Source organism: Seriola lalandi, unplaced genomic scaffold (assembly GCF_002814215.2).
Source record: "Seriola lalandi dorsalis isolate HSWRI2012SDOR001 ecotype SW California unplaced genomic scaffold, Sedor1 jcf7180002054371, whole genome shotgun sequence".
Classification (NCBI taxonomy): domain Eukaryota; kingdom Metazoa; phylum Chordata; class Actinopteri; order Carangiformes; family Carangidae; genus Seriola; species Seriola lalandi.
This window is the reverse complement of record NW_019524924.1, coordinates 710945-738391: the sequence shown is the minus strand read 5'-3', so window position 1 is coordinate 738391 and position 27447 is coordinate 710945. Positions and strand designations below refer to the sequence as shown.

General features: G+C 41.0%; 1 protein-coding gene across 3 annotated transcripts; it reads right to left on the bottom strand.

The window, feature by feature from the left end:
- Positions 1-275: 275 nt before the first annotated feature.
- nap1l1 (nucleosome assembly protein 1-like 1) lies at positions 276-27294 on the bottom strand. Of its 3 annotated transcripts, XM_023408738.2 has the most exons (16): positions 27170-27294; positions 21049-21087; positions 20034-20122; positions 16889-16991; positions 13681-13822; positions 11815-11907; positions 11280-11408; positions 10965-11036; positions 10733-10872; positions 8812-8957; positions 8656-8675; positions 7366-7488; positions 7102-7134; positions 6445-6495; positions 4591-4627; positions 276-2175 (listed from the first exon to the last, which is right to left on the bottom strand). In XM_023408738.2, exons 2-15 carry the CDS (start codon positions 21063-21065, stop codon positions 4622-4624), a joined length of 1164 nt encoding a protein of 387 aa, XP_023264506.1. In that variant the 5' UTR covers positions 21066-21087; positions 27170-27294; the 3' UTR covers positions 276-2175; positions 4591-4621. The 3 variants fall into 3 exon arrangements, with proteins under 3 accessions (XP_023264506.1, XP_023264504.1, XP_023264505.1); XM_023408736.2 differs by lacking the exon at positions 4591-4627; XM_023408737.2 differs by lacking the exon at positions 4591-4627 and having other exon boundaries at positions 11827-11907.
- Between the last annotated feature and the right edge of the window lie 153 nt (positions 27295-27447).

Genomic DNA, 27447 nt, shown 5'->3' with positions numbered 1-27447 from the left:
TCACGTTTAATTTCAGTGTAAACCACATGGAGTGTTTGCCAAGTGTATCAGAAGCACAACATCACAACACTTGCGCCCTCTGCTGGCACAAGACTTTCCATAAAACCTATTAGTCCAACCTACTCTAGCAGTGATTGGCTTCTGGTAGTGTCCAGCTTGTGTAAATACTTTGGATGGATTTACGTTTACAATTGTAATATCAAAAAAATAAAAACATTCAGGTTTCATTAAAAATAACAAAAATACATTAAGAAAAACAAGTCAAGCATATCAGACATGTTTAACCAATTTATTCATGAACATACACGTACAGTTATTGAGTACATTAGTATTTTTGTAGCATAGCATTTTGCCTTGACAACAGCTGCTCAGAAGGACCCTACAGAACCCTGTCACGTCCTTTCCCAATGAACATGATTTGAATACTCCCTGCAGAATGAGAAGTACCCTGGCTCTCCACAGCGGACACTGATGCTGCCCAACACAACCAACACTTGGCTGTTTTCACAACTAAAAAGGCATTAAGAATGGACTGGGAAGGAGGCAGGCTACGTTTCGTCTTGGTCCCCCTCCTGGCTTTGAATATTGCTCTGACATGCTTCTCTGTGGCCTTCTGGGTAACAAAGGAAGGAGGGTTTGGGGTTGGGGAGGGCAGTGGGTCATTGGCCACACAATGGCCTAATCACGCTTCCCCTCTTTCTTTCACAGTGATAAAAATGAACGGAGACCTCAGGGGCCGAGGTCCACGAGAGTCACCTGACCAGTCACAAATTGGCGACACAAGAGGTAAATATCATGAACTGAAGAGAAAAAGGGGGTTTTGGTGAACCCGACACGTCGATACTTCTACATGTCAAAACCTGGTTTGGCCTTTCATCGTCATCCCCTGTGCTACATCTGCCCAACCCTGTTCCTCTCTGACGTGTGCCTCCCTCCCCCCGGTAAGAAAGGTAACGCACTTTAACACCAGATAGCACAAGTTGAACCGTCCACAGAGCAGGATGACAGCACCATCCCGGGGGTGCGTCAAAGTGCTGCTCACAAGGAATACTCAGACAGATTACCGATGAACGGACACCACTGGTACACCACACACTAGTACAAAGTGCTATAGAAACGACAGCCATGCCACTGCGAGCCTACAAGGAGCCTGAAGCACTGGATTACTGGGCCCTAAGGAGGCCCCAGAACTGGCCATCCTGTCCACCTGTCTCCTGCTCTTCCTCATCTAAAAAGGATTCTCTGGAATGTTCAAGAGACTCGACCAGGCTGCACCAAGCGCTGGGAGCGACCGATTACGTGACGAAGAAGTCCAACTTCAACAAACTTAATTTTTTGTTCAATTTAGAAAGAGTCCGTCCAGTTAGAGAGAGGTGGACTCCTTTCGAGAGAGGTACACCGATGGTGCCAGCCAGTCTGCTTACTGGAATGTATCAAGAGTGGAAAGTAGTCGAGCACAAATGGCACAGGAAGTGGCCAGAAACACCAACTCCAGAACTCATGCTCAGCAAGATTAGATAAACTGGAATGGACACCCAGCTGCCGGTCACCCATCTGTCCTCCCATCTCTATGAGCTGGAAATGCTACAGTGCTTTTAACAAGTGCTAAAGGCCCCGCTAAGAATAAAAAAAAGATTCACCTGGGACAACCAGAACTTACCAACCTGGAACTTTGGTAGGAGAAAGAGGAGGAAGGGGAGGGTGGGGGGTGTTATTTATAAACTGACGTTGCCGTGATGCAGTCTAAACCACAGCTGTTGTCTAAGAGCAAATACAACAAAAGACTTCACAAGAACCCAAACTAGTTTAGCAGTGAAGAAACAAGTTCATGCTTTTTGAGGGAGATTTTTTCCTGTATTCTATCTATTTTACAGAGAAGGAGGAAGAGAAGGAAAAAACAGGTCTAGTAAAATACTATGTATATTGAGCCTCACAGCTCCCAGTATATTACCATGAGTTTTTGTAACAAAAATCTTGAAACCTTTTTTTCTTCAAATTCTCTACCAAGAAAAATACAAAACATTATAAGGCGGTAAGTAACTATTTTTTTTTTTTTTAATCTTTTTTTTTCTTCTGTTTTTTAAATTTGAGAATCTGTTACAGTGCAGTTGATCCTCAAGGCAGCCAGGCCAGGCTTCACTGCTGCTTGCACTCAGCTGGGGGGGCTGCATCCTTCTGTAAGAAATCACAGGGATGGGGAGGGGGGGGGGGGGGGGGGTTGTTAAGACCATAGTTGCTCCAAAGAGAGACACACATACCAAAATCTGATGTACACACAGCCAAGCCACTTCAAGACCTCAAACATTCAACAAGCTTCTAAAAATCTAAGTTAATATAAGTACAGTTGGCAAAGTTTCATGTCCCGACTGCGCTGAACACACAGCTAAAAAAAGACAGACCACAGATATGAACGTGATGACTGACACTCACACTGGACAGACTGGGATCACTATGGTGTGTCCTAGTAGCACACTTATCAGTGCTATGACTACACAAGTGTTTTGGATCAACATCCTCTTAAGTGACCCATGACCTGGTGGAAATGCTACATAGGCACCTTCGGGGTACAAAGACTGAGCAGGTGTGCAAGGCGCCCCCATGGCTGAAGGATTAGGAGGCCGACCATGAAAGCAAAGTCCCCGGGGTTTAAACCCTCCTGGGACCTTTGTTTCATCTCTGTCCTTTACTGTCCTCTTTCCACTACTGCAATGCCCCCCCAAAAATAATTGGACTGTGGCGGATTTTTTCCCCCCATCTTATGACAGCAGTAGCAGAGATACAGACAGGAAATGTGGGGAGGGAAGAGTACGGCAGAAAACAAGTGTCCCCCCGCTAGAGTGCGGGCAGCTATGTGGTATGAACCTTAGGTATTAGGCTCTCGGGGCCACAAACTGCAGATGTTTTTAAAAACACAAAAGACATTAAACAGAAGGACTGGGATGTAGAACAACGTCTTAGGCTGGATTCAAAGCCAGGACAATGTGTTAGTGTAAACACTGAGGCCAATGAGCCACCAGGGAGCTCCCAAGACAAGTTAGGATGTGGGAGTAAGCAGTCGAAACACTTCATACAGACTAATGGGGACTTTAGTGTTAAATGGCGCTCTGCTTAACCTGATATTTTGTTGTAGTACAGAAATTGTTCCTGCTGACCAAAAGTTGTTTAGTTTTTTCTCCCTACGTTCTTGTGGCCATCTCTGTTTTCTTGCACTATCATCAAAGTGAGTGGTTTTAAGTTTTACAAGAAGCAGAAAAATTGTTTGTTCACAAATCTACACAATAGACCCCAACCAACACTGGATTTTTGAGGCAGATACCAATATTTGACAGCTTGAAGAAGTTTGCTCATAATAAACTTATATTGGGATAGAGAAAAGTAAACAGGACTGTAACAGCTGACTTTATGGAGCCCTTTGAACAGAATATATTTGAGGAGGACACAAGCTTTGAAACACAGGTACCTGCCAAAAGGTGCTTATTTCTGATGTTGCTGCTACAAGATAATAAATATAAACACTTCAAACAACCTCAGGCCTGAAATTAATTAGCTGCCAAAAACAAAGGGAACCCTTCACTATGTAGAGAGGTAAAAAGAGCACAGAAAGATAACTAAGAGCCATCACACTGAGGCATGGCGACCTTCCAGCTGATATTAGACACTTCTGGAGGTGATGGCACACTGCAGCTGTTCAGGCTGCTCTCTATGGCCTGATGCCACACTGACTGCACGATGCAAGGTCATTTTAACCATCGTGCAATACACTTGGCCTTTACTGAACTCTTGAAAGTTTTAAGCCCAGAAGTATTTTACAATTTTACCTACTAGACTGAATTTTCACTGCTTCTATGCAGCATCTGTTGAAAGACTTATCTAGACTTCTGATTTTTTTCTTATTTTATCTGCTTCATGCAATCATGTTTCAAATGAAAACAGGCTGTTATTACTGACAATGATTCCACCGTTAGAGGTATTAAAAACATTTTTTGTTGGCATTTCTTGTATCATTAAAATCTGCTAACTGTTGGTTAGACTTTATTTCAAAACAGTAACAGGCTTTTAAAAACCAATCTATAGAGAAATGGTAGATAAAAAGAACTCATGTGGACAAGAAAAGGAGGATAAAATCATGGACAAATGGACTAATGATGTTTCAATGGGTATTATAACAAACATCCACAAATAAAGCACAGAATTCATGGCAGACAAACCCTCATCCTAACAAAAACTCAAAAACTAGCTTGCGTTTGTGGACAGGACGAGTTCAGCATGGAGAAAAAAAAAAACAAAAAGGGAGGGCTGGACTATCTTCAACATACAGAAATGATACAGGTGCAAATGCAGAGCTCACTATGGGTTAAACTTCAAAAAACCAACAACAAACCAGTGGGTTAGTAAATCGGGAGGGTGCAGCACGGCGGCAAAGGAGGAGAGGGTGCTCATGTGTGGGACGGGGGGTGCAGAGAGATGGATGGACAATGGAAAAAACAGGAGGAAAAGCAAAGTTAAAATCAAGACTGAAGGAGGAGGAGGAGGAGGGGTGGGGGTGGGGGTGTGATGGTAGTAAGCTGACAATTCACAAGCTTTACCTACCAGGATAGGGTTATTTTTCTACTGTCACCACTTAAACCTAGTGAGGAAAAATTTAAAGAGTAGCTGACAAAAGATGCCAAAGTGACCGGAGATGAAGAAACATTAATGAATAGGAGAAAAACAAAAAAGCAAAAACTAGCAGAATACAGAATGTCAAAGACGTTTTTTTTTTTGTTTAGCAAAGAAGAAGCAGAGGTCATGCTGGTTCATATCATGTGTCAGACTTACAAGCGGCTCCAGTCTGCAAAAAAAAAAAAGCCCCTAAACTCAGACCGAATCAATGAAGTTGCACTTAAAGTAATAGTTCAGGACGTGGGATTGTGTGAGGTATTTATCTATAGTCACTCTATTACCCGCAGATTGGCGAGCTCTCAGTTTAGAAAAATAGCCTGCCACAGAAGCTGAGTGATGTGCGGCTGTGAACAAGGACATCCGCAAAAACAAACAAAAAAAAAGCTAATATGGATTTCAGTGTACACTTTAATTTGAGTGTATCCACCACTTTATCTTGACGTCAAACAGTCCTTTCCTTGTGAACTATATTTTTTCAACCGTTGAACTCCTGTATTCCAATGCAATAGCACAACTACAGCACTGCGCTGTATTAGGCCGCAGATCAGCTGTTTGAGTTAGAAAGAGCTAAACATAGGGTTGCTTGTTTCCTCTCCAAAGGAAAAGACTGTTTGACAGCAAGATTAAGTGGTAAAAATATTCAAAATAAAGCGTATATTTAAACTGATACTGAACTGGCTTTTTTTAAGTGGCTAAAACATCACTCAGCTTCTGGACCGGTGTTCCTGCTGCTTCTCTAACTGAGAGCGAGCTGATCTGAATCTACTGCAGGTAACACACTGACTATAGATAACTACCTCACACACCCCCACATCAAGTAACCCCAACTGTCACTTTAACAAAAGTCACAAACCAATGTATGTGGGCTGAAAAAATAATTTAGAGTATAACCTACACAAACTGCAAATTTGAAAAACTGCAGAGTAAAAGCTCAGCAACACACTACGGTGCCATACTTTAACATATTACGCATCAAGAGATTTTCATATGTCTTAGTGGAGGTAGCGATACGTTTGAGTTTTCACTGTTTTTGTTCTGTACTCTCTGCTTATTCATTGATCTACATCTAAATTACCTCCATCAGGAGAGCAGTGATGCAAAAAAAGAGTGAATAAACAGAGTCTACAGGAGAGGATCTGGTATTTGTCTCAGTTGAGTTACAGTAAGCCTCTGCAGGTTCACACTTCATTGTGTGTGCTATCATTCAAACCACCTACACGTCTCTAATGGACGCATATGGACGCATATGTACACTGGTGTCTTCATCCTTCTGTTTAAGGTTAGGTTTAAGGTTTTAGTAACAGCATGCAACAGTCAGACTTAACTGACTGGTGATAATTACGAGTTCAAGATCTGGTTAAGACAATGGTGAACAGAGGAGGAGTGTTTTTTTTCTGTCTTAGTCTGGGAGCCAAATTAAGATCACGACAACAAAATAAAAGCTGAAGCAAACCAAAAGCTGGTGTAAAATGAGATGCATTTGACAGTATGTATTCTGTATGTTGAAAATCTGACAAGTCAATTTAGCACAGCTGTTCTCGACCTGCAGCTCAGGACACCCAGAGGGCACTGGATGGTTTACTGCACAACGTTTCTCACTGTAATGACAAAAGAAAGTGCCTGTGAATCGAGAGCTCACTGCAGTTATCACGGCCTCCAGTCTGAGCTGGCAAGAGTGCCCAGAGCCAACAGAGTTGAGAACAGCTGAGTAAGGTCTTTTCTCAGAACACCACAGTTCTTTAGAGGGAGGGTGTGTGTGTGTGTTAGGAGGGGTGAGCTCACCTTGGGATCATAGTCGGGGTCGTTCTCCTCGTCAGCCTCCTCCTCACCTTCCTGAACACACAGCACACAGCAACTTCAGTCTATTGGGTTCCCTCAACACATCCACAATTAACTGTTATCCACTGCAGTTTTCTCATATGAACTCGGGACATTGCTCGGACAATCGAGAGCAGACAGCTTCAGCTCGGTGGAAAAAAGTAAGTCTTAACTCTTATGCCGGTTTTAGATTTGAATGTACACTGAGAGCACCACAGTCATAGCTGCGCCTGGTCTTACGATGTGCGTGCACGTGAATACACGCAAAGCAATGATAGCTCATGAAACATCTATCAGCTGGCTGTCCGAACAGACGTCTGTCAGACATTCTTCATGTAAATGACCCTTCTTCACCCTCGAGTGTTTGTATTCTTCTGGTTATGCAGCAGTCGGATAATAGAATCATCATCAACATGTCCACCTGCTCGCTGGAAATTCTCCAGACAATGACCCTCTCTGTTCACATGTGCTCAATCTGACATTACACAGATTTTGTATTCTGGAGCTGCAGAGTAAAGTCGATCCAGACTTTACATACAGCTCCTCCAGGTAATGTCTGGGTAGGATCAGGGTCAATCATTTTCACACATTAATTATGCAGAGTGGCCTAAATAATCTCACCTCATCGTCCGCCTCCTCTCCCTCTTCATCGTACTGTAAAACACAAACATGAGGATTAGCTAGGAAACATTAAAACTCAATTTGAATTAATGTTTGTTCCACAAAAAACAAAAGTCACATTTTAAGTGAAGAATACTGAACAGCTAAGGAATCTTGCATTAAACCAGCTGATAATTATTTTAATTACTAAAATCAGTTTACAATCCAGTATGGTCCAGTTTAAAGAGAGCTCAGCCAAACTCTAAATTAGTCACTGATACTCACGTCGTCATCATCATCCTCTATGGCCTCTCCTGTGAAGTAGAGCACGGCCCGAGGTACGATACGCTCACGGATGAAGTGGCCGATTTCAAAGTCAGCAGCCAGAACTGCCTCTGAGTCCTCGTCCTGAAGAGAGAGACATTCCATTTATGCATTTCCTGTATTCTGCACTGCCTAAGGTTTTAATATGAGGCAACCAGGCCTGAACTTAAAGGTTCAATCTGATTCAGCAGTTCAATACAACTACTGGTAGTCAGTGTTGGTATCATGCTACATTAGACTGTAGTACTTATTGATTTTCATGTTGCACTGACATTCACTTAAACCGCTAGTTGTGGTTGATCTCAGAACTTTTAGTTTGGAAACTGGAGTCTTAAAAGGTTTTAAAACCAGGTTCACAGGAGTGAGAAACCTTCAATGGCCAAGCTTCTGAGACCAATTTAGACAGTAAAACATACGGCCAACATATTTATTTCTTCTGCACAGCTCTGTGAACAATGATGCAAGAGAATAAAGTAAATAAATAAAATAAATAATAATCTTATGATTTGACAGGGTGCTCTGAAAGATTGTAAATATTCTTGTAAATCTCATTGATTAAAATCACTGAAATCAAATGTAAGAGGGAAACAAGTTCTGTTAATGAAGTCACATATTAGGACTGTTGGTATGAAGAATCAGATCAGCCATGTTGGTTAATACGAGTAAGCTTTGTGCAGTTTAAAAACATCACACCAGAAAATCTAATTTTTGATAGTTAATTTCTTTGTTAATATGGAGACTTCTGTAATATCTAATGCAGTTGTCAGTGTTGACCAGTAAAATGTCCGTCTCAAACTGATTCGTTCATTTCAGCGTTCATTAAGAATATTAACATGCACAACACTGCTCACATGTAACAATTTCTCTTGTAACATTAGGCTGAATTCCTTTCATGCTTCTTTATTAACCGTTCTATCTTTTTTATGGCGATTGTTAAGCTTTCTTTTTTTGTTTCTGGGCGTCTCCTGGTGTCACAATGCTGTAATTCCCTGATGCAAAGTCTGCATAAATGCAGGCTTACAGAACGTGTGCATAAAGGGCCCAAATGGTCTGCTAGAGAGCCCTCATGCCCTCAATGGTTTGACAGTGGGACAGCCCTGTGACCTCATGGACTCACCAGGAACGTGCCTCAAAGCCTGTGAGTCCATGAGGGTGGACATTGGGATTGGGGACATATACAAAACAAACATCCCCCACTGCCAGTTAGTAAAATGAGATGCACAAACAGTTAGAAGAAGTGCAATGACTTACCAACTCTCCATTCTCTGGGACTGTAAACAACAGGAGAATAGATAAAGTTAATTACACTATAGGTGGAACAAAGATCTAACTAATCATTCTATCAAATGCAATATCAAACGTGCTACGTTAGACTAAACCCTGACATTTCTGCCCCGTCATTCTTACCCTCTGGTGGGGTGAAGAAGTTGAAGAAGGAGTCGTTGGGAACCGTTTTGGTGACCGTCCTGACCGTGCCGCGGCCCTTGTGCTTCTGTTTCTTCTTAATCGTTTTCAACGTGACGTTCTTGCCCTTTGTCCAGTCAATCGTGCAACTGTGGTGAAACATGAGGAGGAGGAAGAGGCGGCGACAGACAGCAAGGTCAGTGTCCAACATTTTAAAATGCCAAATCTAAATGACATCTTGGGATTTATTTTAGGAGCGAAAGTGGTGAGGTCGTCGGTGTCGAGATGGAAGAGGTGGAGCGATAACAGTGAGAGAGAACGTTTGGTGCAGGTCATGGTGGCTGCTGTGGAGGTGGGTTTTATTAAATAACGGGCCATGAGAAAAAATGAGGCTGATATTATAAAACAGAATAAACTTTGACGGCATGACATTAAATAAACAATGCCCGTCATAGTTTTACTGAGATTAAAAGTAAATGACCACTGCAAACTGCTTGAAAACTTTACACAATACACAACCACACACACAACATGAATGAGTTTCACTTAATTTAAAAAAGTGTTGATCCATAAGAAGATATATTTGTGGTTTTAAAAACAAAAAACCATCTCAATGTAGTTTTACATCCCCTCTCTCAGGCTTCTAGTAACAACAGGTCGATCAGACAATCAAGCAACTTATCCTTTTTTCAGAGCTCTGACACCATGCGGAGGATATCACCTTGTAACTGTGAGTAAGCAAGTTTGCAGTCCACACACAGCCACAATAGCTGTTTTTCAGTCCAAGTATAGTTCATAAAACATCATGAAAAGAGATCCAACAATCAGGAGAAGAATGGTGTTAAAAAGATTAAAAGGTTGTTGTTGGAGAAGCCAAACAAAGCACTAGTCAGAGTTCTTAACAGAGGTCGAATAAAAATGTAGCAGGTTTCAGGTAAAAACCCAAGAGAAACCAAATCCTGCAAGGTTGTGTGCAATGGTGACAGCTTTGATATCCAGGGTGCGCCTGAAAAAAACTGACGTTAAAATCATGTAAACGTCGGCTTTAATACACTCATTAATACACTCCTAAAGACTTGGTACTCTCGCCTTGACTCATCTCTCGCTCTGATCTTCTCCTCCACCGGCACCTTCCACTTGTGACTGAGAACTACGCCTACTGTCAGTGCTGACACGGATGAGATACAGTTAATGTAACACGAATTAACTTTTTTCCCATATTAGAAAAACGAATGATGTCTGAACTCTGCACTGTTTCACCTGTCCTCGCAATTCTCCTCCTCGAAAATTCTTTTTAAAATAATCTGTGATTTTGCAGCATTTCTGCAAAAAAAAAAATACACGATGGGATGCAATGTTAGTTCAGGGAAACTTTTCAAGAAGCTGGGTGTGCTTGGATGTAAAAAAGATATTATTCACTTGTGAGAATAGCAGCAAATTCAGGTTGCCGCCTCCTTCCACAGGCAGAAAATCCAGTGCGTTCTTATTCTTCTTTGGCAATTTCGGATGGCTCTGCCTGATGCACGGATTACGATACAGTGCCACTACATTACCGTAGTGGCATACAGCCGCAATTGCAGTTACAAACGTCAAATCCACCGAGTACCAAAAAACAAGTAGGCCTAGTAGAATTTTGTCGGGAGGCGGAACGAAATTTGACTGAGGCAGCCGCCTTGCAATTTTCTATGCAGGAAAAACCCCGACATCACAAAGTTACATGAGTCCTGACAACTCATTTTAAGGCTCAGTCTCTGAATACAGGCTGTGTGCATTTCTCTGTGGACTGAGCGCTTTGATACTTTCACAGTATTAATATAGAAGCTAGACCTGCTTTATAATCAAACAACACATGGACATCTACCTTTAGACTATATGGAGCTTTAAGACAAACACCGAACTGAATAAAACTGGGTACTGGACTCACCCTGTGCAGCACATGATCTCTGGTCCGTCGAAAGAGAAGGGGTCGTTCTCGTCGGGCTCTGACCTCATCTTGTAGGTTTTCATCAACACTGTGTTTGTGAAGAAGTCATTGGGCTCGAAGTGGAACTCTAACGTGAAGCTCTGGGGAAACCAAACCACATTATGTTTACATACAGGTCATTTATTAAATTAACAGACTGGTGTAAACCACGTTACAGTGCCAGCTGACTCACCATGGGCTGTCCTGGATCTGAGAATTTTACTTTAATATCTTGTAAATGTTTAAGGATGGGTTCATCATGTTCCTGAGGAAGAGACAAGACCACAGCATTAGATCACACCACAGAGGTAGATTGTATTGTTTTGAACTCACAGCTGAGAATATACCATATATTGTGTTATAATCCAACTCTAAAACTCGTGCTCTACACAACTTCACCAGCAGGTGGAAGCAAACCCTGATTTTTTTTTTTTCTTCATTGCTGTAAGCAAAAACCGTCTGTGACCCATTTTCTCTGCCTCTCCAGGAGCTGTCTGGACGGGCCTACCTGCAGCATGTCGCTGAGCAGGTCCACGTTTTTGAAAACCGTTAACCAGAACTCAGGGATGCCTTTGGGGTCTTCCTTCTCCTCGTCCTTCTTCTCCTCCTCTAACTTGGCCTTCTCCTTCATTTCGTCCTGAGTGAGGGAGACATTTTCTCTTCAAAAAACGAGGCTTGCTCAACCATTTTCTCTATTTCTGTATAAAAAGCTTTTCACCACAAACACTGATACCACACAGCACCAGGGACCAGATGAACAGAGAAAATAGAAGAACTAGCTTGCAGTTACATAGTTGCAATAGATCACTACACTGATTTCATCAACTCTACTGATGCTCTGCAGCTGAAACCAGGGGTAGTGATTTTGAATTTGAATCCATGGCCATTTAATATTAGCTGCATGCAGTGTTCCTGTTTTGGGAAGTGAAGTTTATCCAGTTCTGGGTGAGCATGTGAGATAGATGCATGAAATGAAAGAAGATATAAAAAGCAGAAAATGTTCAGTCAGACTGGAAGCATGCAGGTGTATACGTCACCTGTACCTGCTTACTTACTGTCAGCTCTTCCTCCTCATCTGCCTTCCATTCACATTCCTCATCTGTGGGCTCATAGGCTGCTTTCACTATGTCGCTTCTCTGTGAAGGAGATGGGATACAGTTAAACTTTGTACTTGTGGCTCTGGGGTGATGTACATTATTCTTTATTTGTGTTTTCTATTGTCTGAGGTGAGTCTTAGGGAAAAGCGAAATGATACAACCTCAAATACAAAGAAAAAAGGGTCATTCGTTAAATCAAGTGGGAGTCATTTTCACTAGAGGGGAAAGACATGACGACATGGGCCGTTCATGGTGAAGCAGCTGCTTCCATCCTGGGTTTGTTTACATGAAAACAAATAGGGCTGAGAAGCTGCACTATGCGCCTGGGAAACATGAGGGTCAACTGTTTATAAAATGGTTCCTCACAACAAAACTGATCAGGATCAAGATTGAAAGCAGGGTCAACCTCACCTGAGTCACGTGTGTTGCCATGTTTTGAACATCATGTCTGTCATATTGAACACTTGAACAAGACAATTCTGCTGAGTCATGTGCCCTAAACAAGTATAAAAACTGCTTCTTTAACCAGAATCATCCAAGTGTTTTTTACATTTTCAGACCAATGACAAGAAATTTGGTTTATTTTATTTGGTTATTTAATGAGCCTCAAGGTTAAGATGCTAATGCAACTTATCTGAAAGGTAAAATCTTTACAAGGTTTGGTGTCAACTTTAGCTAAAACATTCTCATTTCCCCGTTTCCTATTTAGAACAATATGTAAACATTTAAATACGCTCATCTTTGATATCTTCTCTGGTGCTCATCACCTATAAACAGTTAGAGAATCCCTCACATCAGACTGACAAATACTCTGACATATAGACAAGTCGCACATTTCAAGGCCATGGAAACGCTCAAGTCAAGTTGAGCTGAAACGATCATAGACAAAGTTTACCCGCAACAAATTTGATTTGTCGAAGTAATTGAAAAAAAAAAAAAAAAAGCATGTTCAATTGGAAATATAATCATGGTTATGTTAAAGTGTCAGGCCTCTAATTTGGGCATATTTACATCAGTATTCAAAGAATCCATCACAGATATCAAAGGTTATCTGATGGTTTTCCAAAATCATTAATTGGGTACATTCTAAATTACATTTCCCGCCTCATGGTTGTATGTCTCCACCAACCAGCCAAGTTGCAGGAGAGATGGTCACAATCTCTCTTTCCTGAGTTACAGTGTTGAATAGTGGCCAAAGATGTTTTTGCAGATCATTATGTCACAGTGAAGCTGACCTTTGACCATTTGAATACAAACTGTCATCACTTCATTTTATCCTTTTAGACATTTGTGTTAAATTGTGTCATAATCAGCGGATGAATTTGTGACTTATGTCCTTGAGCTTCGACCTTTGATCACTAAATTCAAATCAGTTCATCCTCGAGTCCAAGTGAATGTTGGTGTCCAATTTGAAGGAATTCCCTCATGGTGTTAGAGTTATCACATTCATGAGAATGGGATGGACAAACAACCAGAAAACATTTTACTGCGCATCTGCTTTTGTAGAACGATTCTTGGAAACCAACTGCCTTTGATATCTGATAGATTAATTTAGTATTAATGTGAACCTACTAAAATTAAAGCTCAGACTTGGCACTTTAATGTAGGAACCATTATTTTATTTCCAACTCAACATGTTGAAGCACAGTGTTGAACTGTCCAAATACATGTGGGCTCAAAAAGAAAATGAAAGAGGTATAAATGGACTGCACTTATAAAGCACTTTTCCCTTATTGAACTTTCACTTTTTCACTGTCTTTTTTTACCGTGTCAGTAGAAAGTCAGCATGAAGAAGGTGTGTAAATGACGTACTTTGTCAAAGAGGGGCTGGTAGAGGGCTGCATACTTTCTCTCCAGTTCATGTACTTCTTCATAGAACTTGGCCTCAATGTGGGCACATTTGACCTGTAGGTTCTTCAAGGCGTTTACACGTCTCTTTACAACCTTTGGTAAACTGTGGGAGGACAGACATAAGCAGAGAAGATGTGAGTAGAATCCCGGAGAAATCCTGGAAACAGATGAGGTTTTCATTCAACACAAACAGCTACAATCGCTGCACTTCTGGCCAATCATGAATAAATAATCTATAAACTGTAAAGCAGTGCATGGAATATCAAGTGAAAAACCGCTATTTTGGTTGGGTTTGGGCAGCCCTTTATGGATTCTGAAATCTAAAGATAGATGTATTAATCATTTTGCTTGCAGGCTTCTAAATATAAAAACACAGGACAAAATGTGCTTAATGGGGAGCAAATGGTAGCAGAGAGGACCCTGCCTCTGAAGTTAATCTGCTGAGAGCTTTAGAGCACAGCAGCTCACTGCAGAGGAGCTCTCTCTCCCCAGAGGATCTCCAGTAAGTCAGGGTGGCCTTCCAAGTACGCTCCTTTAAACAAACTGAAACTAAGCCAAGAACAGGTTTTATTGAGCTTTGCTTCATTTAGCAGCACAGTGAAGAAATGATGTTGTATTTGTACACAGATTTATTGGTTTATGCTTCGGGGATTCGTGGCCTGATTCCTGCTCTGGATGATGTTGTGGGTTCCTCAATATTACAACATTTAAAATCTTTAAGGAGGACATCAAACCTCTTTTAAATGACATGTTGATGAACTCAAACTCAACTACATAACCTTGGATTAGTGATTATTTACCTGCATGCGTCACCATCTTCACTTGAGAAACTAGGTGTTTTACATCTCAGATCTGAACTGTACCAAAGTTAAAGTCAGTCTTCTGTCGATTAGATAATACTTGTACACATCTTACAGCATATGCTTCACAAACTGCTGACAAGTAGGGCTAATACTCATCATTTATTCATTCAATCTGATTTTCTTCATCTAATCATTTTAGTCTAAGAATGTCAGATAGCTTGTTTTGTCCAAAGATATTTAATTCATAATTATATCTGACAAGGAAAACAAGTCCTCACATTCAGGAGCTGAAACCAGAGACTGGTATTTCTGCTTGAAAAATATGTTGAACCCATTAAATCTATCAATATTATTCACTCATCATTAGACGAATCGGATCAGAATTTCTCCTTACATCCCGTACCTTTACATTTAATAATACTGGAAGGGGTCAGCAGTGCCTGAAGTTTCAAATTAAAGTGCTTACATATAGCACCTTATAAATAAACAGCGCTGTCCAAACGAATACTGAATCTGAACTTCAGCAAGAAGTGAGATTTTTGTAAACAGCATTGTGTGTGAAGAATGGCAGCGATCAGGTAAATATTCAAGAGAAGCGTCGGAAAGATACGGACTTTCAGAATAAAACCAGAGCAGAAACTGCGATTCTACTCAAAAGAATTGTCATATGATCTTTTGGCTGGATCACCCACCCCTAATTTCAGGTTTTAAATGTTTATGCTGTATTCTGCGATTGTAGCTCAATGTTGTAATGTCAGTTGGTGTTTATAAATGCACAAACACACACAAAATGAATTTAAGAACTGAGTCTTGTCCACTCTGTTTATATAAAAAGGTTGAATGAATAAGATATTGTACCTAATATTTATGCCATCAATGTTTCCCTCAGGCTGAATACCAGTTTCAATAAACTGGAAATTTTTAACTAATTAATATTACTATATGAAATTAAGTTTTATACCTTGGCAATTAAGTCTGAACACGTAGCACAGAGTCTTGATTCATGTCTTAATTTTCACAGTGGTCAGAGAGCCTCAGTGAAGCTGCAGAGGTACGTTTCTCTGCAGTATGGTAAATTAAAACGCCTGCACTATCCTGGCAAGGGAATGCATGTTTGGTCCCAAGTGCTTAGACGGTCAAACTGGTGAGTTTGTCGGTGACTGCCAAACATTTGACAAGTTGATCAAAGAGCTGTTTTTGCTGAGAAGAGGAACAGTGGGTGGCAGAGCCCTGCAGCCAAGACACACGACTACATTCATACAGCATCTCAGCTCCTACTGCTCCTCTGCTCTTAGGGATTTAACATGTTCGCCATCGAGCCGCTGCTTTCAGCTCATCTAGCACATAAAAGGTACAAAAGGCTAGACAAAGTATTCACCTTCTCTGGACAGCTTGGTAGACATGACGCAGTGAGACACTTGGTGCTCACAGCCATGTGAAAAGTAGTGTCTGCCATTTTCCTTTTGTTTTAGCATTTTACTGTGAATGGACAACTGTCTTTTGACGTCCTCAGTCTGTGTTTGAGGATTATGTTTATTTGAGGACGCAATTGTTGAGTCTGAATTTCCCACCTGCTGCCAAATGCAGGTAAAATTTGGCAGCTAAAATCGACTTCAGTAACTTCTCCTGTACTCTCAGGTTGTCCACTATCTTCTATCCTTCAACACAGCCAGTCAAATTCAGGCTAAACAATGGCTGTGTATCAAACAGGCTGCTGGTGAAGCAGCTCTGTACAAAGTGATGTCTGTGAAGATGCGCCAATTTTCCCTTTTTGCTTCTCTGCTATTGAGCAACTCAGCAGCACCACAATGAAACTTGCCTGTAGCCTGTGTATAGGCTCAGCCATTCAGCATCAGGCTGAATGGTTGGCTCTTTAGTGCATCATCACAGCTTAATGTTTAAGAGAATATCACTGCTACAGATGAGTACGACTGAACAGATGAGTATAACTTGAACTTGGTTTGTATGAAAGCTTCTCTACTCAGTGCGGCTCGGTCACCACTTAGAAAACTAATTAGCATGTAAGTATGAGCAGAAACATCCACCCACAATCCGAGAGGAAGTGATTACAACCTATGACCGATGAGCCACCGCGACAGAATTAAACACAATTAAAAGTTTTAGATTAAAAACAAATCTATTATGCTTTTATGTTTTATCCAATATTATAATAATGGAAAACTGACATACAGCAGTTTTGACCAATAAAAAGTTTAATAGCCTTTATCAGATTAAAAAGCATCTCCTCTGCTTAAGTATCCTCACAGGTGCTGAACATCTGCTAACTATGGTGCAGCTGATTCTGCTCTGTGACAAGTGTTGACGGGCCGAGCAGAAGAAACGTGCTCCGAGATCTGATCCCTCACCTCTCCATGTACCCTGACGGCGAGCCGTTCAGACCGTCCAGCCTCTCCTGCAGCGCAGCCAGGATCTGTGGATTCTGCATCATCTGCACAGTCAGCTGACGAGCTGAGGACAAACACATATAGTCAAAAGTGCAATATGAAGGCAAATTAATCAATTCTTTTTTATTGTGTTTCTTCATCATCCATTCAAACAATGTGACTTTTCCATCAAAGCCTTCTGTAAGACTCAAATGTCACCAAAAGTAATGAATTTGAGTTAAAATAGATACAGAAGCAATTGGAGCAATGAAGTAAATCAAACCATAGGCATAGAAAAAAATACTATAATAATATATTATTTAAATAAAGAGAAATTATCCATCTTTCCCATATTTTCATAAATTTGTCCTGTTGCAATACAAAAAGTAATTCTTTCCATTCTAAAGATTTCATAAATAATGTAAATCCAATTTAACCACTTTCTAGTTTTGGATTTCCTTATAAATATCTATCCAAAGAAGTAGCATTTTTGGTGGCAGGGTGCCACCAAAAATGGCGCCAAGGGCGCCAAGAACTTTTTTCAAAACTTTATAAACCTCCCACCCCAGCGGAGTGTATGAAAATGTTATTTTGCTCATATTCTGATGAGAACATGCTTGGGACCGGAATCACCAGCTGCACAAGAACACCATGTTTACTTCTACTAAGTAAAGTGACTTGATCCCCGCTGCAATATCAGAGCCTTTCTGAGTTAAACTGCACATCTCAGCATTGTGTATGTTTTCACTATTCAAAGCATTCTGTCATCTTTCCATTACCTGGTGTGTTTTTACCTCTATTTCAATATTTTTGCTTCCTGCATACTTTGAAGTAAAAAAAAAAAAAAAGGAACAGACTGAATGAAGTCTGGTTATTAATGTGCACATTGCCAGAGCTGCACAGGAACAAGAGGTGGCAGTCTGCAATAAAGGGTGTTCTCCTTTTGTAAAACCAGACAGGTGACAGATGGTACAATCCAAGTGGCCAGCGCGTTGCTTGCACCTATCAAAGCTCAGTCAGATTGCTGCTGGCAGGTGAGAAGATTAAAGAGATTGGAAGTCACTTTTCTCTGTTGGCACATCCTGGGCATTTTGCTTGTAATGTGTTACCAGCTACAATAGATCAGCTTTCTGAGACGCTGCATCCAGTCAAATAAATACACCTGTGCAGCACAAGATACTGGCTTGATGCTTCATTACAAAATGCTGCTTTTGGTGGACAGATCAATGAGGGTCAGCAGCTACCGCAGAGACAGGTCCACCTTCTGGAGGACATTGTTTTTCACCAAACGGTGTCTTGTTGACGACCATACACTCTCTGAGCTTGACCATTTGCTTCTCCACAGTAAATACAGCTTTTAAAACAACTGAAATTCAGTTATTTACAGTAGATTTTAATTTACAGAAGCTGAGTGTTTGAATAGTGGAATTTCACTAATTATGCTCCTGATGTACTGTTCCACTAGGGGTACACACAGTTTCCAATAGAAACCACTAATGAATAAACAGTAAACAAAGATGTTTTAATGAAGACAAATGTTGCAGGGACTGGAATCATCATACTGAGGAGATTTTATGCATCAAATGGTTATATTGCACATTTATTAAGTGCTTTAGGGGAGATTTCAAAATATCGAGAGAGATATAATCAAAATATTATTCATAGGCCATATCCCCAGCCTTATGCACAACACAAGCCATCTCATCTTTTTGTGCCTTGAGAGATAAAACAGCCTTGAAACTTTGGTGATAATCCTGTGAGAAGGTGACCACGTTTAACTCAAGAGAACTTGAGTGAAGAGTTTTAGTGTTATTTACATTTTTTCCTCCATGAACAGACATCCCTGTTTATCCAGAGGCATAAAATATTCACCATTAGTGTGAAATATTGTCATAATTGCTGTGAGAAGTTTTGAGTTATGGCTAAAAAGTGTTTGGTCAGATCACACGGACCTTGACCTTGTCCACAAAAGTCTAAATCACTTCATCTGAGCATCCTAGTGGATATTTGTGCCAAATGTTAAGGGATTCCCTTAAGAGTTCAAGATATTGCGTTCACAAGGCCAAAATCGGGTTTTGTGAGGTCACCGTGACCTTGACTTTTGACTACAAAAATCTAATCAGTCTTGAGTCCAAGTGAATGCCTGTGCCAAATTGGAAGAAGTTTCCGTCAATGTGTTGCTCAATATCGTATTCACAAGAATGGGATGGACATCACAATCATCAGTTACCTTTACTGTGCTCTGACCAGTGTTTCAGGTCTCAGCCTCCAGTACCATAACCTAGTTCAGCATGGTACAAACACCTGCTAGGTTAAAGGTTTGATTCCTGGAACCTGACCCATGTATTTGTCAGGACAGCACTTACACATCCTTATTTTCAAAGAGGAAAAAGTCAAACTGTTGACAGTAAATGAACTTGGGGATTTGAGTGGCTGTATGATTTACACTGTGGGGGCTCCAGACATACTTTCACCTTATGTTTAGTTCACTTTCACAAATCTTCAGAGCTGAGATTTGTGGGTCCTTGAGTTTGTTACTCGTGTCTCACAGCAGCTTGATGCGTGAAGTGAGGTTTCTTAACAAGAGTTTGCACTGCATGTTAATGTTGCCAAGCTGTAACTGTGTATTACTCATGCATTTCTAATCTCCCCTCAGCTTCCAGACCTCATGTACAGCTTTTCCTGAGAGTGTGGTGGCTATGACAGATCAGTCGTAGGCAGCCAGAATGAGCTGTCTTCTTTCAAGTCTGTCTTTTTAGAAGACTTTTCACAACTGCTATAAATAGAAAAAGTCCAAACAACCATCTATATCTATTCACAATGAGGTGGGAGTAGGCTAATATATGAGAGGCCGTCTGAATCATTTATTGAGCATCAAAGGATGCATAAACAGCATCCAGATCCTAAAATAAAACGGATTAGTGCCTCCCAGCTCTTAACTACAATTCAAAATCATGTCATGCAAATATCTCTGCTCAGTTTTAAAATGAGGCAGAGGCACACAGAGTTCAAACTGCTACTCTACTACTGGAATGACATTTTTATACATGTGAATGTATAATTCATAACTATACTATTGCTCACAATTACACAATGTTGCTTTTTTTTTTTTTGAAGAGAGGCTTACCTTTGCTGTTTTCATCTTCTCCGGTCTCCTCCTCTTCCACTTCCTCCACATCCTCCATATCTGCCGGGTCCATCTCAGCCTGGTCTTTGCTGCTCAGGGAGAAACACAGGGGGAGGGAGGCAGATGGGAAGGTCAGCCAAAACACAGACACTTCAGAGTGTTTATGAGTATACAGTATTAACACTGGCCACCAAACTACTTGTGTACCATGATTAGGCTGAGGAAAACAGAAATTTAAATTCTTAAAAGTCTGAAATGTATCCAGGGAATCTTGCATATTCATACCTCAAGTTTTCCAGAATGAGCATGAGAGCATTTAAATATGAAAATAAGTGATAATACGCTGCTGAAGGGCATATTTAACAGTACGGAGCGGAGCGGACAAAACAATTTTCTGCTGTTTTGACCACTGGAAGCAGTGTAGCTCTAAAAGAGAAACTCCAGCATTAATCAAAACAGGAGTCTTTTTTTTTTTTACCCATGATGCCTTTCTAAGCAGTGAAACATGACACCACCTTTAAGATGCAGTGCAGAAGAAGCACAATACTGAACCCTGCTCTCATCCTCTTGTCTGTCTTCAGCAGGAGGTGAAAATCAATGGCCAACAGTAGAGGGTGTGTGTGTGTGTGTGTGTGTGTGTGTGTGTGTGTGTGTGTGTGTGTGTGTGTGTGTGTCAACCACTGGAGCCATACTCCAGTTAGACTGATGTTCAGGTCCATCGTTCTGTGTCATGAGGCGTCTTGTTTTGTGTGTGGGCACAGCATCCTAAACAGACCTAAACAAATGTTTCACTAGAGCTTACTAAGGGACAGCCTGCTGCACTGCCCTTTGTTAGTTTCATCATGTTGTGTATTTGACCACGCCCACATCAGTGATGTCACAGCAGGTGTATCCCTTTTTAACTGTCAAAGACCCCTGAAGTCTACCTCAGAGACCACAGACCAAAAGAGGAAGAAGAGACAGGTGGCAGAGAGGCCAAGTGTTTATGGTAGTGATTGATGGAAGATGTACTTACTTGTCGATGTCTGCCATTTTAGCTGAGTCTTAAGTGATGCTAAAAAACAGAAGAGAAAATAATTAGCTCCACAGTACTGGAAGACACAAGCTAATTAATGTTGAGTAACATTTGACTGTCACCAGATCTGGGTCAAACAGCATTTACAAATAACTCCTGATGCTAATTTTAAGCTGCTTAGAGCACGACACGGTGGTGTTAAACAGTGAATGACAGTTGAAACAGCTACAACTTTTTTTAAAGTTTTTAGTGTACTTTATATCGAGGCAGTGCCACCATGTACCACCAGAGTATAGTTAATTTGATTTTATGGATAAACACTAATAGATTTTCCCCTATTACTTCTCCATAATCTGAGAGGATCCTGAACTGCCTGCAAGATAAGATGCTGAGACACATCCAGCACAGGTTGGGTTCAGGTATAGAAACAAAACAGTTAAGAACTCAGATAGTGTTCACTTTGGTCACACAGACCTTCAGACAGACAAAGCTAATATGTCATCTGACTCTAGCAGGCTGAAGTAACCAACCGATTCCCATGAGGATTTCAGTTATAGATCATTCTTTACTTCAGATATGTGGCCATATACCAGTAAAACCACCACAAAACAATAGATACTTACATATTTATTACATAACCTAGATCTTACATAATTGCTTCAAGATCTTTCCATCCCAACCATTCTAATTAAAAAAAAAAAAGAAAATGATCACAAGTAATCCTACTCCTGCAAATTACTGTTGTGTGTGTATGTGTTTACTACCCCCATACAAGAGGAAATGCATATCGTCACCTTCCTAAAATAATGGCCTAAGTCATGTTTTGACAAAAATGTTTTTTTTGCCTAAATCACCCCCTCATGATGCTGGCCACCTCTGGTAAAATCGCCTGAATCCTCAGTTGAGGGGAACATGCAATTCTACCCCCGGTTGTATAATGGCCTATGTCAAAAGTGTGACTCTTTTGTTGAGTTTTTTGTGTTTCCTGAAAAACCTGAAAAAATGACTTAGGCCATTATTTTAAGAGGGTGTCGATATGAAAAAGGAAGCTATGCAGCAAGCAATACAACATTTCACAGCCTGCATCCGATGAAAGATCAAAGCAGAGCAGAATCTTTTCTTTATAAAAACTTCTTCCATCAGCTGTTCAAGATACTTAGAAAAATCTAAGTATGCTGATGTTTTTGAGCATAAAAACTTCTGACTGATGGTTTTGTTTAAATTTTCCAGTACTTTACAGGTCTCCACTTAAAAGTAATGTTTTTGGGCAGCATTACTGACTGCAACAGGACCCCGGCAATAAGCAGACAGAGATTTGAGTTGATTTCTCAGCCTATCACATGCTTTGAAACAACCTATTTCCTGCTTTCAGAGGACAAGGAGCATTTTTATTAACCGAAGACCCTGGCTTTGGACAAGGCAGGCCACATGCTTATAAAAGAAGTCCCCATCTTGGTCCAGACAGGATCAGACCTAGCTGTGACTCAACCACCCAGCGCCCCCTCCAAGAGCTGCCTTCCCCGGAGAAAGCTGGATTACCATGGCGTTCTTTTCATAGGGGCAGACAGGGGAGACTTGCATTGACAATCGGTCCCCAGAAGACAGTAAGGCAACAGATCACGACCTGGAAGTGACAGGGTCAAAACTCACAATAGCTAAGGTGGCTGTAACACAAAACTATGGTTTTGTAATGAATTAAAGACAGGGCAAAACAGAACAGACATGGTGTTACTAGGATAAAAGTAACTTTAACTCATATGTTGATCAATGTTAAAAAGACAAATGCCCAGAGGTGTAATAAGTTATTAACGGGCCTTAAATGTTTTGTGTTATCTTCAGCGTTTGGGTTCCTCCTACCCCACCTGAATGTCACTCCCTCCACACTGGCCTATCAACACTGCAGTGACCCAAGCTAAAAATTAAAACCCTGGAGTGAGCATAAGAAAGACCTAGCAACACTGAGGCAAATGAGCACCTGTCCCACTAGTGCCCACTTGATGTCTAAAAGAGGAATTACACTATTTATTTGCACTATACATAATCACATAGAAATTTGTTCATATATAATGTTAACACAGATTGAAGATCTATTGTGTGTAAAAACTGCTTTTCTGCTCAAAATGAGCTTGTATCTGTATGTGATGTTTGTATTACTATTATTATTTTTACTTCGATTCAGACAAATTCTCTGGCCCCTCCCTAACTGGGACCAAATACTGGCTAACTGTTTTTCCTGTTTGCACCTTTTAAACAGGGCTGCTAGTAGTGTTAACAAGGCTGATAAGAGCAAAACAACACTGTACATGAAGCATATTTATTTCTCTGCAGTGGCTGGGTCTGCCAATAGCTATGTTGTATTCAAATCTTAAGACATTTAGGGCTATTAAACAGTAACCTTAAGCATCATAAACAGCCAGTCTACAGCTATGTACTGACACTCTCCAACAGACACAGGAGAACTTTATGTAGTAGGGCCACAAGCTGAGCTACAGCACAGGAGTCTGAGTGGAGCGTCTCATGGCTGGTTAGCTCCAACTACCTGCTTTGTGTCACTGCCCGTGCTAAACTGAGCAGTGGTGGTCAGTTGGTCTCCCCGTGTCCCCCCGGCTCCCCTGTCACATACTGCGTAGCCATGTCTCCTACAGTTGTTTCTGTTGCCTTTTTAAATATACTGAGAGAGGCAGAATTGGAGGTATGGTTAAAGGCAGCAGCTGATCAATCCAATACATGTATACACATTTTCCCTATAGTCAAAATGCAAAAACATTTCCACTACACTATGCATTTCATATATTATGCTTTCAAACACACATTATCTATGATTATCTAAACCCAGCCATTTAGCTTGTACATTCTCTGTAATAACTAAGTAAGAGAACCATCCAATTCCTGCTGAAGACTGACAGCTGTACATCTGAGCTATTTCAGAAAAACAATTTGTAGTTTTCTGTCAAATACTGAACTACCTTCTTGTTAACACTTGTTTTTTTAAAGATGGGGAATTGACAGAAGATGGGACAACTGCTGGGTCAATTGCTAGTAAATACGGCCTGTAGAAAGCCCTCTTGGTCTATTTCAAGGGTGTAAGTATGCAAACGCCACAAGGAATTATATGCTGCAGTGCTTTAGTTATTAAAGAAGGTCAGTTTCAGATTTATTGTTTTGGTTCATTTCTAGCTTCATAGTATGAAATTCAGTTCAGTCCTGCTAGCAAGAGTGATGACATCACAACCTGGCTTCTATTCAATATTAATATGTATCAATCATTAGCAGACACATATTCTGAGGATGATCTTATGTTATATATGTTTCTGATGTCCAAAATTAATGATTCAGAGCAATGTGTGATAGATTTGTTACTCAGTTCTTTCTGTATTACACATACGTGACATAGTTCATTGCTTTCAACCAGCACTACAATGATAAGTCAACAGCTACAATTAATCATGAGTCACTTCTCAAGTAAAAGTGCCAAACATCTGGTTCAAGCTTCTAAAGTGAGATTTGCTACTTTTCTTTGTCTTTAAGATAGTATATCATAGATCATACATCATTGACACCCTATTTTGAATATCTTGCGATTTTGCACAAGTTTTGCAAATAATATAATGGTAATACTGAAATGAAATATGAAATATTGGGAAATAAACTTACTAGACACAAATATTGCAATGATTTCAACCACATCTCCCGGGCCTAATCCAGAATCCCTCTCTCACTTTGTTGTCAGATAAGATAGATAAATTCATATTGCTTCTCCTGGTGGGAAACTCATTACCATAATCCCTGCACCACCTGAAATCATGATCTGTCTGAAATAACCTAAAGAACATCTGAATGACATTTCAACATGTTTGAGACTATGGCAAAGGTGCCTAATCCTGGTCTGCTACCTTCCTGGTGACTTCATCCCGTCAGATCTTTAATTGCATTCACCTGCCATCCCAGGGATAAATCAGTACCTTATTAGATGGCAACACTTTGACAGCAGCACGGTTCTGATTCCGAAACCCAGAATTGGACTCTCAAACTCCCCAACGTGTCTAGTCACATTCCCACTAAGAACATACTGTTTTTACAGAGGACTAACAATTAAAACCAAAATTGGGAGACCTCTAGGTCGTAACAAGTTGTAAAAATGAGCAGGACAAATATCCTTTCTGTAAATCATATCATCACCATCTCTACATATATTAGCTGGCCTACATTCAGCTAATAAAGCAAGATTATTCAACTACAGAGCTGATGTGACAGTTCTCTGAGCTCAGAATAAATTCACATGACGGATCAAATTGTTTCCTCCTTCATAAGGGGATAACTGATAAAGAGAGCAGACTGTTTACTCTGATTTCTGGCTTTCATTACATCCCATTTCTCAACTGAGAGCTTCATTCTGTCACTTTTTTAATATGGTGATAAATTTTAAGGCTTCCACTTCTTAGTCAACAAGGGCCCAAGTGAATAAATGCACAAGCGTGACAGAAACAACTGCACATGTGCCCCATATCACACACTAATATCTAAGGTAAGATGACACCCACCACCCCAGTCATCTTGTATTCTCTATAATGCCAAATTATTGATGGGAAAGTACTGCAGAAAGCTCTTAGCAGCAGCACATATTTTGCAAGTATACTGATGTTGCGCAAAATATGATGACAGATTTTTTCAAGTTGAGGTCAGTACCTTCTTTTTAAAATGGACTAAAATAGTTGCAGCTAAACAATGCAATGTGGAGGAACTACTCTGCTGGGAGACCAGGCTCCACCATTTCAAAGCATGTGGCTAATGCATGTGAGGAGTTATGGGAACATTTGTTATGTATTGTTGCTTATTAAAATATCTTAACATGTTTAAGTCTCTCTGTACAATATGATATTTTTGTTTTGAAAATAAATCAGAACCACCATCTCATCAAGAAAACAACATCTGATCTGTCCAAGTGATGACTCATAATATGAGACATCTGATAATATTTGGCAGCATTACAGCTTAGGACATGTGTAATTTGTGGTGTTACTGCCATCCATACACACATCTGAATCACCTCATCCCATGTCAAAAAGCTAACAAATACCAAATAGCTACTAGACAATACATTTCTTTCTTATATATGTGTGCGAACCCTATAACTACATATGTAACACTGGTCCAGCAGACTGACCATACACACTTTTTCCTTCCTGGGACAAGCCTTTTTCCCCTAATCCTGCCCAGCGACCACGTGTTGCATGCTCAAGTCTAGCAAACCATCAATGACTAACAAAAAGCCCTGGGTGGGCGCCTGCATGCTCACTCTGAGAGGCACATTATTAACTTCATTTGCCCCAAAGCAAGACAGCGAACCTGTTGAAATGTTTACCGACCGACGCCTGACAACAAATGTCCACTCGCTTCCTCCACAAACAAGCCGGCCCCTGGCTAGTAAACAGGCTAACTTTAGCCGGCCTGCCCCGTTCTTGTCAAAGCACTGCCTCGGTGTGTCCGGCTAGTTGAGCTAGCTTGTGTGCTGCTAGCTTGATGCGCACTACTTGGGCTGAGCAAGTGGGAGGAACAGCTTCGACAAACACGGTGCTGTAGCTACAAAATATGGGCCAGTCAAGAACTGTTGCCAACGCACCGGTGCCATGTTTAAACCGGCTTTCGTTTTATAATATTACAGTTAAAGCAGCCGCAGTGTGCTGTCTCCTAAAGTCCAGACTCCCATCCCCAGTTCCCCACCCTGGGTATCATCCTCCAAAAAATAAGGTCAAGTCCAAAAATACAAGATACAAGACACGTGTCAACAAATGTCGAAAAACGCCGACAGTTACGAGGATTATCCGACGTTTTGTTGTTTCTACCAGTGCCATGATTGTCGGAACAATCCAGGGGAAACGGGCATGGATGATAATCGTTGTTTTATTATTTTTTTAATCGCGTGTAACGTTAACACACATCATGGTGGAGCCAGTCTCAATGGCTGCTGCCGCTGTCTGACTTGACTAGTAGCATTAGCAAAGCACAGCCGTCTTCCTCTGTCGTCTGTTTGTTAAAGCAGCAGAAATTAAATTTAACTTATGAAACGACGCACAAGTTTGGGGCGTTGGCAGGGAAGCCATTTCCCAGCTCTGTCCCTTACCTTCGCTCTCTGGCCGGAGGCTGGACAGGTTAGGCAGCGCTGCGCAGTGAAGCGGTCCCGTGGAAGAAAGAGACTCCGCTCCGATGGCGGTAAAAGGGAGAGAGATCCCGCCGCCTGCGCTCATATACATCCGACGTCATCACGTAAACTGGCAGTCACCGAGGCAACGCTGTTCATGGGAGGGGCAGCGGCGAGGGTGCCCCTAGGGGGGCACAGGGGATGAGGGATCTTCATCTCCACCACCACCATCTTCTTCTTCCTCCTCTAATCATTTTGAA